The sequence below is a fragment of the Epinephelus lanceolatus genome, chromosome 4 (assembly GCF_041903045.1).
Source record: "Epinephelus lanceolatus isolate andai-2023 chromosome 4, ASM4190304v1, whole genome shotgun sequence".
NCBI classification, from domain to species: Eukaryota; Metazoa; Chordata; class Actinopteri; order Perciformes; family Serranidae; genus Epinephelus; species Epinephelus lanceolatus.
In genome coordinates, this window is record NC_135737.1 from 46,870,149 (window position 1) to 46,882,272 (window position 12,124).

At 44.8% G+C, this 12,124-nt stretch overlaps 1 protein-coding gene across 1 annotated transcript in view; it reads right to left on the reverse strand.

Moving 5' to 3' along the window:
* The window catches only part of plekhg2 (pleckstrin homology domain containing, family G (with RhoGef domain) member 2), a 141,412-nt gene that overhangs the window by 87,724 nt on the left and 41,564 nt on the right, over positions 1 to 12,124 (reverse strand). The window contains exon 3 of the mRNA XM_078167384.1: positions 9,695 to 10,227. Within this exon, the coding sequence (XP_078023510.1) occupies positions 9,695 to 10,227 (533 nt within the window). The remainder of the gene's footprint in view (positions 1 to 9,694; positions 10,228 to 12,124) is intronic.

Here is a 12,124-nt window from a genome sequence, read left to right on the forward strand (position 1 = left end):
TGTTCTCCCCGTGTCAGCGTGGGTTTCCTCCAGGTGCTCTGACATGTTCTCCCCGTGTCAGCGTGGGTTTCCTCCAGGTGCTCCGACATGTTCTCCCCGTGTCAGCGTGGGTTTCCTCCAGGTGCTCTGACATGTTCTCCCCGTGTCAGCGTGGGTTTCCTCCAGGTGCTCTGACATGTTCTCCCTGTGTCAGCGTGGGTTTCCTCCAGGTGCTCCGACATGTTCTCCCAGTGTCAGCGTGGGTTTCCTCCAGGTGCTCCAGCTTCCTCCCACAGTCCAAAGACATGCAGGTTAATTGGTGACTCTAAATTGTCCGTAGGTGTGAATGTGAGTGTGAGTGGTTGTCTGTCTCTATGTGTCAGCCCTGTGATAGTCTGGTGACCTGTCCAGGGTGAACCCTGCCTCTCACCCAGTGTCAGCTGGGATAGGCTCCAGCCCCCTGCTACCCTTAACAGGATAAGCAGTTACAGAAATGAATTAATTAATGGGTTAGGTGTCACTGGTCAAGTCTGAAACTGTTCATTTGTGCAAATACAAAATTGCAAATTATGCATTTTGGACAGTTTAATGTGAAAAAGTTATATATTATATCTTTAAATTAATTCTAGTTAAATTCTTTGAGGTATAAATAAATAATTGCAAAGAACTCAATGAAAGAGTTTCACTTTATTGGACTGAGTCAGTAGTAACACTTTATACTGTACGTGCAGTCCCTCAGTCATGTTGTAATGGAAACTTAAATCCTGTCAGAGTCCACATGAGGTCATTTCCTGTAGTAGTTAGTAATTAGATTACACTGGAGAGGAGTTGGGGTGAGACAGATGAGATAATGCAAAGAGAGAGACAGCGAGACAGTATTTATAAAGTCCAGAAACCACAAAGAAGTTTCACATCATCACACAGTTTTATTAGTGACACATCACCAAACACACACTGACAGACTGAACCAAACAGAAGCCTGGACACTGAAACACACTGACTCACAGAAAACGTGCCAGAGCAAGGCAAAAAATTTAGCCAAAAAAAGAAGCCGGAGAATCATCCAAGGAGGAAGAGAAATTTGGCGAAACAGAAAATAATCTGTGAGAGGCTGAGGTCAGCGCGCCAGCTTCAGTCCAAATTCCCAAACTGGGATCCATGACGTCTCTCTGCGGGGTTACCAAACAGAAAATAATCTAATTTTATGCACTGTAAAAATAAATTCCTTCAGCCGTGTCTGCAGTGTAACATGAAATGAAGTGCTCCATCTGCAGCTGGTGTCACACCTGTAAAGTTTTTCCTTCATGCATTTAGTTGTTGGTGTTACTGGTTTCAAAATAAATCAGTTCAGAATCTTAGAATGTGGGAGTCTTGGTTGGCTCACATGTTTTTCTAACCCTGGATACAGCTGTCAGTGGTGCATACGTCTGGAACCTGCAGGATACCGTACAGACACATTTGTTCTAAACATTCAAAGCCTCTAAACACAAACTACAAGACTGCATTGATCAGGCCCAGTTAAACAACAACTCCGATAGATACCAAAAATAAAATAACTGACAGATATTTGCACCACCAGAGCTGACACAACCCTCTGTGAAGGTGTTTCCATCCACCTGTTGTGATGCATATTTTCATATTTTTTTGAGTGCAAAACAAGCTGCAACCTCAGAGGCTGAAAAATGAAGGCGATGCTGGAGTGCCAAAAACTGCAGTTCCTCTAATGTCCACTTGAGGCTGGCTCCAAGAGCGAGTCAATTCCCACAGACCTCGATGTGAAAATGCCAAACCTTACAGCAGAAATCAACATGTTTGCTGCCTGGCCTGGTCCCTGTAGCTAATGTCAACATTCATGTCAACTGTGCAGTGGTGAATTTAACATAACTCACCTGTTTACATTTTATTAAGGCTTAAAATTACACATAATTAAGGGTTTGGCCACTTTGAGTGACAGGTGGGTCCCGTCTGTTCACAAGTTGCACAACGTAACCATGGAGTAACCCGCCAAAATAACCCGCCGTCGGTATATCTGAGTTAGTGTTGTGTCGTTCGCGAACAAAAAGAACAAATCTGTTGAGTGAACGTACTGAACTGAATCACTTCTGGAACTGATTTGTCATTTCTCAGTTCAGTTGAGCTCAGCAGCGAGCGTGCAGGCCAGGAGTGGAACTGCCGATTCGGTCCGTGCAAACGATGAATCACTCATGAGTTGCGAGGCAGCCAGGGTGCAGGGAGGGACTGCCTACAGCGGGACGAATCACTCTGTGAACGAATCACTCAGTGAACGACGTAACCCTGACCCCTGAGTGATTCAAATCATTTCTTCTCAGCGATACACTGTTTTCTCCAAGCTAACGGCTAATGTAGCCAGGAGTCAAGCCACATGAACACAATCACACACCTCCCCACTGTTTTAACAGACTTAGTTTCCAGATAAACAAACTGAAAACGTTGAGACTCTGCAGTGCAGGGCAGATGCAGGGCTCCTCCCACCAAGCGCTGAACGATTCAGTGAACGAGTCTTTTGAACGAATCTTTTTAATGAACTGATTCTAGTGATGCAGTAACATCTAAAGAACTGCTTTGCCCATCAATAATCTGAGTCAGAGATACCGACAAGTTAATTCTAACATTTGGTCACTTAGAAAAGTCTTGTGTAGCATTTGGCTGACTTCCTAACGACGAGCGAGCAAACTCTGGCACAAAGAGCTAGTTAGCCAAAGCTATTGGTTGCTTTCCGTTCATTTCCAGGGCAATTATGGCACAATTACGACCAAATACTTTGTTTGCATCACACGTAAGGTAAGTTAGCATAATGTAACAACGTGAACGTTAAGAAGAGGTGTGAAGAGTCTGATGTGCAGTTCTTACAGCAGGTAACTACTTTTGTTTTAATGGTTTTAAGCTTGTTTTGGTAGCAAAAGTCAGCATTAGCATTCTGACAGTTAGCCATAGCTGTACATGCACTGTGCTAACAAAGCTAGCAGCTAACATTAGGGTGTTCTCCATGCTCTTGTGGTCACTTCTGGCTCCAAAAATCCAAGATGGTGAAGGCCAAAATGGCAAACTCAAGGCCTCAAAATGGGGGTTCACAAACCAGTGGGTGACGTCACAACAACTACATCCATTATTTTATACAGTCTGTGGTTGGATCACCAGAAATTTACGCTAAATTTTTATGCAAACTCGCCCTCTGTAGGTCGCACACTGTAGAGACAAACTAGGAACAGAAAAATCCATTTCCAAGCTGGCTGAGAAACGTTTACTCCTCATGATCTGCCCTCTCAGGAGATGTTTGTTGGGGGGAAGTGAGACTGAAAACAGCCCTCGAGTGCACAAACTCATTGGTCGCTGGTTTCATTAATGCATCAACTTTCTATTTCCGCTGCTTTCTGTGTGAAGCAGCTCTCTGATTGGTCAGAAAAAGATGCTCTGAATGGAAACTAGTTATACCAAACTGCATTTATCATAACAGTAAAGTACACACACACACACACACACACACACACACAATGTGGCTGCAAGCAAAGAAAAATAATCTCGCCCCCATTCCTTCTGCTGTTTCTGTTTTTTCCCTAAATTGGGTACAAAAACAAGCATTCTGTGTGTGTGTGTGTGTGTGTGTGTGTGTGTGTGTGTAATGAGGAATATAATGAGAGGCCTTGGCCACATTCATCACCTTTTAAAGGCAACAGGATACACACACACTGGAGGGCACAGAGGGAGAGAGTGAGTGAAGGAACAGAAAGATGAGTGAAAAATGAGAGAGCTCGACACGAAGATGAGGAGGAGGAGAAGACAGGCGGAATGAGGAAGAGATGGAGAGAGATGCAAACCAAACAAACATGGTGAAGAGAGAGGGAGAGAAGAATGGAAATGAGTTAAGAGTATTTCTGAACGCACATCATCTTCCTCCACTGTCTAAAACAAGCCAACAGAGCTTGAGTGAGAGCATAAAGCTAGCTAATGCCTGTGGAGAACTGTTTTGTCTCCAGCTAAGCCCCGCCCACCAAAAACATCATACTAGCAGTATCTCATCTTTATATGACTGTTGCATCTGCTGCAGAGTAAACATGGAACCAGAATGATGAATTCTGACAGCTGTAGAAACTGCAGGAGATGATTTCTCTCTAGCCCCTTTTACACTGCCAGATTTTCTGCAAATGTTGGGCCATTTTGCCGGCCAGCTGTGAGCGTTTAGACACACAGAGCCGGATTGGCGAGTTGATCTGAGGTGCCCAATTTTCCGCCTCGTAGGGTAGACATATTGGTGGAACCTTTTTAGTTTAAACAGACTGAGGCGGCCTTCTGCAACGGGAGGGGCTGTTGAAGACTTGTGGGAGGAGCTGTTGATGACTTGTGGGAGGAGCTGTTGATGACTTGTGGGAGGGGCTGTTGATGACTTGTGGGAGGGGCTGTTGAAGACTTGTGGGAGGAGCTGTTGATGACGCCGCACGTGCGAGCCACTGGCGGTGGATAAACAGGAAACAGCTGATAGCAGGAATTAGCGAGCAGCTAGTAGCAAGAGGGAAACACAAACCTGACAGACACTGTAAAGATGAGCAACTGGGGAGACAAGGAATTGCGCGCCCTCCTTGTCCTCGCAAACGAAGAGGCCATTAACCGTCAGATGACGGGGACGGTGAAGAACGGGCCGACTTATGAGAGAATCACTGAAGGACTGACCAGCCGCGGCTTCCCTCCCACGTCACTGTTTACGTCACACGCTGAGCTACACGTTTTGTTACTTGCTCACGCCCCCCATTGCCCCGAAAAAGGTGCATTCTGTATAAACAAAAGTAGGTAGGCGGCATTTTGCTGCACTCCCTGATTTTGTTTTTATACTGCCAATGCTGAAAAAACACTGATTGGGCTTTCCTGCAAATTTGCACAATTCCTGTTTAAAAAGGGCTTTTGATTAATCCTCACTTCGTCTGCTCCCCACTCTACTCCGCAACCCAAAATTCCTCCTTTTTTACTTCACGTTCTTCTCTATCGTCGTCTCTTTCTTTGTCTCTTTGCTCCTTCTCTCTTTCCCTTTAACATTTTTTATTATTTCCCCCTTTCCTGTCCCCCAATCTCCCCTCAGTCCCAACTCTGATCCCCACCTCCTCATCTTCCCTCTGCTTCTCTTGCTTTCTCGTCGTTCCCCCCGTCATCTGTTTCTCCCCAATCTTTCTATACCTCCCCCTCTCTCCTCTCCTCCTCCCCCTCAGTTTCCTGTCCCACTTGGCTGCAGGTCAACTGCAGGATCCCGTCTCATGTTCACTTCACAACTTTCCTCCCTCGCAGAAAGCGACAAAAAAAAAATTCTCAGAATCCAATAAAATTATTCCACTTATTTGTAATTTCACTTATTTCAGCAATTTCTCACAAAGCTCCTGAAAAGACGCAGAAAGGAGACGAAGAAAAAGACTTCAAAAATAAGGATGAATGAAAAGAGTTGGAGCAGCTGCAGTGATCTCAGCCTGCTGGCAGCACCCAGGAACTTTATGAGGAATCATTCTTTAAAAAATTCATAGAAAAATGAGTTTATAAGTCAGTGACAGAGAGGAGCTGTTTTCACTCTTTGCCTCTTTCTGTGAGTTGTTATTGTTCTCAAACACACACACACACACACACACACACACACACACACACACAGGCCTATTATGGTAGTTGGTTCAGATTCCCAGTGAGCGTGACATCATGTAGCCTCAATCAAAACCAGACTTCAGCAAAACCTCAAATACAGAGAGCAGCAGGAATGAAGGCTTACATTACAGGACAACACACACACACACACACCTATCATCTATCAGACCCTCCTTTCCACCAGGAGAGAGGAATTCTGGGATTGTTGAAGTTAGAGGTTAAAAACGACAGCATGCATTCTGAAATCACACGCTTTCTAAGGCGCCACGTTTTTAACATAATGCGACTAGAATCTACGTTATTGACGGCAGCACGACAACGCTGGTCATGTGACTTTGACAGTGACCTCCGAGAGAAAGAGAGTCAGGAGGGATTAACCAGCAAAGAAGAAAAATGTGGTGATGAGAGAACAGTTCGTCCTCTGTGGAAGGTCAGAGAAGAAGAAACTGACAGACAGCTGATAACTGTGATGACAGCCGAGCCACGAGTGTGTGTGTGTGTGTGTGTCTGTGTGTGTGTGTGTGTGTGTGTGTGTATAAGTGAGTGTGTGTGACATGGCAGAGGATGAAAGCAGCAGTAAATTCTCTCTTTTACTTCAAAAGGATGTTTGACACTCCAATCTGACAGATGGAGGCACAACACACACACACACACACACACACACTGCCTGGCTGACTCCTGGTGCACCTGGACCAATGATGGATGAGACACACTCACAATCAAACAACCAAGTCAGTAAATCCTCACAAAATTTCATTCAAAACTCACTTTAAAAAGCTCATTTTTTACTCCACAGAGAGTTTGATCCAACACTGGCTGATTTTCCCACAGTGCAACAGGAGGAACAGCAGTAAAGTTGGAAACAGTGTCTCTGTTGACGTGAATAAATGCTGATGTCAATCCAAACTGTTTTTTACGACTGAGCCAAGAAGTTTAGCTCCTTTTCATACTGAAAGCAGCGCTCAGTGAGTCTCTCTTTAAGTTTCGTGGTCCTGAAGAAGCTGAATTCACTTTCACTAACATGGTTTAATTGAACTTCCTGTGAGCTATCAACAGAGGTAAGAGTCTGCAGCCATTGATGAAAGCAGCAGCACTCACGCCCAGAGCAATCACCAAAAAACATGTTGGCCTTTGTATGTCTCACTTGGAAGTCGTCAAAATCCGGCACGTCGTCAGTGAAGTCCTGACGTTAGACACCGATGAAAAAGCCGTCCTTTCATGTCAACATGATTCGTGGCCACTCGCAGTTTGTTTAACAGTGCCCCACGGCATCAAGGGGAAATGTGGACGGACGACAAGGAAAGTTAAGGCGGCAGTAGTCTGAGAAGAGCAGGAGGGAGGGGTGGTGGATGGGTCAACCACCATCTTTCACCTGGGAGGCTGGTGTTCGCCTCGTGTGAGATTGTAAAGCCAAACCCTGTTCTTTTTTCCTAAACCCAACCACGCGTGTGTTGTTGAAGGAAAAACTAACATCAATTCACGGTGATGTACCGACATAGTGCTTTTATTTTGAAAGAGACTGTATGCAAACTGTGGATGTGGAAAGTCCATGACCAAACGTGGACATGTGACGAGGTCACAGTGAGAATGTGTTGGACACAGATATGTTACATTAGTATGATATTATAAAGCGCTTACATTTCAACATCTCTGCGGTTGACGTGTGGTCATGTTTAGGCACAAAAACCACTTGGTCAGAATTTGGAAAAGATCATGTTTCAGCTTAAAACACCCTGTTTTGGTAGCGCTGTCCTGGCTGCTAATGTGGCGACCTCTCGGTAAGAAACAACTGCTTTTTGTGACATGAGCCTGCAGGAAACACAGTGAAGTCCCCCTGGAGAGAATAACAGCTGGTGGCATCATGCTGACGTTTCGTGCCAATGTGACACGAATCAGGAAAGTGACGTTTCAGCAAAAAGACAAACAGAGGGAGAGGAGGACGATGAAGATGAAGACCAGCAGAACAACTGAACAAATCAAATGTGGAATTTATTTATTTACTGAGCCAAAAATTTCTAATAAAGTTTCCTGAAAACCTGAGACAGCTCTGAACATGTTTGTCCATCTATGGTGCAATAGTGGGCGGAGGTCTGTGTGTGCGTGTGCGTGTGTGTGTGTGTGTGTGTGTGTGTGTGTGTGTGGAGGCCAGCTGCAGGTAAACTGGCCCAAAGGCATTCACACCTGGACAGTAAATCTAGGCTTCAGCCAACTCCTCCCAAACACACACACGCACACGCACGCACGCGCACACACACACACACACACACACACACACACAGCTGTGTACTGTACCACAACCTCTCCGTCATGTTTCCATTTATTTGTCTCCTACATTAAACCACAGCAGCTGACAGATACTTTTCGTAATTAGACCAGCACTTTAAAATATAAAGTAATGGTGCTGCACTCAGCGGTTTGGTCTGCCGGCTGCAGCTGAAGATGATTTGGTAACAACCTGAACTTGTACTGTAAGTCACTTCCTCCTGATAACCTCATGTCAGTAACTAGTGTTACAGATGTTCCTGAGAACTGAGAGGGAAGTTCTGTCAGTGATGGTGAAACATCACTTCTGACGCAGTCTCATTCAGAGAGCGTGACTGTTCACATTAGTCAGTCCAAAATGCAGCTCCATGGCTGCAGAGAGTGCACAGATAAGACGGAGGATAACGAGGGTAAACTGTGTGATAAAAGCAGCGTGTCAGGGTTTGTCAGTTTCAGCAGCAGTGGTGCAAGATGCCCTCAGATCTTTTATTTCAATAAAAGTAACATAAACAGTGAAAGTCCTGCATCTGCTTGACTCAAAATACAAATATATAATCAGTGACATGTAGTTAAAGCTACAGTTTGTAACTTTTATAAAAAAAAACTTGTCAAAATTGTCACAGTATTCACACAGCACTTAATGAGACATATCATCTCTGACACTAGAATTACCACCCTGTGGTTGTATGACTCCGCCCACCAGTCCACCCTGTGGTTGTATGACTCCGCCCACCAGTCCAGTGTCTCTGACAGTCTCCATCCATGTCAGTGAAAACATGGATGCTTCACACACAGAAGATCTATACAATCAGCACAGTTTCAAGGTGGACACCAATGATGAGTGTCACCATTTTAGTTTTTGATATGTTCCCGAGCGCCGAGTTCAACTTTTTGAATGCAGCAGCACACACCACATGTCATGTGACGAGGAACAACCAATCACAGCTGACAGATACCTTTCCCTTCTTCCGTAAATGTCAGTCTGTGATAAATATGGAGAAATGTATCATTGACATGGATTATCATGGACGATATCTTTCAACTAATACACACTTACAAAACAGCTCCTAGAAGAAGATCAGCTCTGCACTCAGGATTTCTGGTAAGTAATCTATGATATGGTGCTGGTTATGGTTGCTTAGCAGCCTCAGTTGCAACCTGCCTCCATGCCCCTGATAGTTGGCACAAGAGTAGCGCCCAACCTTGCGTCTTCCAGGCAGTTAAAGACGTGGCATGTGTACGGCCCCTCACTGTTCTGCATTTTACAAAAATGAGATGGATGCAAGGTCACATTGACCTTGACCTTCGACCACCGAAATCCAAGCACTTCATTTTAAAGTCCAACTGGACATTTTTGCCAAATTTGTGTACAAGGCTGTTGCCACAGTGGCCCAGGTTCGACTCCAGCCTCTGGCCCTTTGCTGCATGTCACTCCCTCTCTCTCCCCATTTCACACCTGACTGTCCCATCAATTAAAGGCAAAAATGCCCCAAAACATATCTTAAAAAAAAAATAAAAAAAAATAATCACATTTACAAAAATGAGATAGATCAAGGTCACAGTGACCTTGATCTATGACCACCAAAAACTAAACAATTAATCCTCAAAGTCCAAGTGAATGTTATTGCCAAATTTGAAGAAATTCCCTTGAGGCATTCCTGACATGTTCACAAGGATGAGACAGACATCTGCACGGACAGACATCCCTAAACATAACACTTCCAGCTTTGGCTATCACCGGCGCGGAGCCGCAAAACTCTTGACATCATTAATACTTAGTGATCATTTATAACTGCTGAGCTGCAGCTGTGGTTCTTACCTCCACGATGCTCTTCAGATCTCTGACGTAGGCTTGTTCGGTCTCTACGATCTCCAGAACAACTCGCTCCAGCCGCGAAAGCTGTCTGGGCGTGGCCACGGCTGCCACCATCTTGGCTACATCTCCATTCGGGGGGTGACCTCCACCTGTCACCTTGGCAACACAGATGCCGCCTCCTCCTGCAGGGACTCCTCCTCCATGTGGCGTGACGAGGGGTGTGAGGTCCAGGCTGATGTCGGAGCCGTTCCTCTTTGGCGTGGAGGACGACGAGGACGATGAAGAGGCGTTGTAGGTCGGCACGGCGCCGTATGGCAGAGAGGAAGAGGAGGAGGAGGAAGAGGAGGAGTGGGAGGTGTCCTGCAGGGAGACGGATGAAGCAGAGGAGGAGAGGGAGAGGGAGGCGGGCCGCTCGCTGTCCGAGCAGACAGTGTTGACGGAGGTGCAGGACGAGGACGAGGCTCCTCGATCGCCGGACGACATCATCCTACCCACAATCCCACTCAGAGACGAGACTGAGGAGGGACGCTTGGCGGCTGCAGAGACACAAACAGGAAGAGAAAGAAGGCACTATTAAAGATCTACAAAAACCAATTAGAAACTTAAAATGGAGGATCAGTCACATGATCTCGTTAAAATCAAGACGCAACTTTATCAAACTGTCCCAGCAAAGACAAGACTAAACAAAATGACTAATATAAGGATGATCACATTAAACACGACCCGATCGCCAGAATAAACGTTAGCATTGGATGTGTCTGCAAACCACAGATACATTACATTGAATATACAGGACATTATTTTGTGGACAGACATACTGAAGCTTTACGTTCAGTTGGGTTTAGGCACAAAAACCACTTGGTTGTAGTTATGAAGAAGTCACCTTTTGCCTTAAAATACCCATTTTTGACAACAATATCTCAGCAGGAAACACAGTGATGTCTTGGTTAAAAACAAATGCTTTTTGTGGCACTATCTCAGCAGGAGACGAAGCAATATCTCGATAAAAACAAACACTTTTCGTCCCACTATTCAGGCAATGATGTCTTAATAAAAACATCTGCTTTTCCTGACACTATACACGCTGGAAACAGGGTGACAGGCTGCTACCAAACATCCACACGTGGTGCCTCAAAAGCTGCTGGAAACACAGGGATGACTCTGCAAAGAACAATCTCTTTTTGCAGCACTATCCTGCTGAAAACACAGCGACAGGTCACCACAAAACATCCACATTGAGTGCCTAAAAACCCACTGGAAAAAAAGTGATGGGGTGCTAAAAAGACACACGTTTAGTGGCTAAAATGCCGCCGGAAACCCAACGATGATGTTGCTGTTGCTGTTGCTGTTTGTTGGTCTCAAACAGCAGTCTGCAGCTTGGCAGCCATCTTTCCACCTCAAGATGACAAAGTCAGCTCATACTTGATTTGATACGTATGAAAAGTGAAAATGTATTGTATTTGTGGTTTGCAGAAATGCCATCATTTGTTTCTGGTGGCTGGGCCGCTTAAGAAAGACCTGAAGCTCAGACACTTCATGAAAAGGAGAAGTTCAAATGTTTTGGTTGTATTCTATCATGAACGACCTTCACATAACATCCAAATATTTACAAAACAAAAAAGATTAAAACAAAAAACAAATTTAGTTAAATATGAAACACGAACAAACTTTAAACAGCCTGAAACACAAACAATGTGTTCTAAATAATTGGTGGCATGACACATATGTTAATGTTGTCTATTGTGCCCTGCTTTAAATCGTGATAACAGCAAACACAGTGGTGTTTCCAACAGAATACAGACCATCATGAAACTTATAACATGCTGACACTGACTTACAGTAAATAATGCTCATGAGACAACGCATACATCTTCTGTCATCACAGATTTACAGTTCAGTACAGCACAAACATAAAGAGCAAATATATTCCTGTGTTCATGGACAGATTACTGAACAGACCCCCCGCACACAGGGGCCCAGAGTGTCAGGAGACCCCCTCAGCTTCACTTAAATGTCAACCAGGACTAGAATAAACTAGAATTACCACCTCACAGTTGTTTGCCTCTGCGGATCCATCAAGTTTCTCCTACAGTCTCCATCCATGTCAGTGAAAACATGGATGCTTCACACACAGAAGATCTATACAATCAGCACAGTTTCAAGATTAGAGTCACCAATTCAGTATCTGACCAAATGACGCTGAGTCATGACCACAAGTGTTTCTTCTTCTTCTTCTTGAGATATCACGTTCACAAGAATGGGATGGATGCCAGGTCACTGTGACCTTGACCTTTGACCTTCAACTACCAAATTCGAACCAAAGTGGACGTCTGTGTCAAATTTGAGAAAATTCCCTCAAGGTGTTCTTGAGATGTCGCTTTCACAAGAATGAGATGGAAAAACATATCACCTCCAGCCGAGGCTATCGCCGGC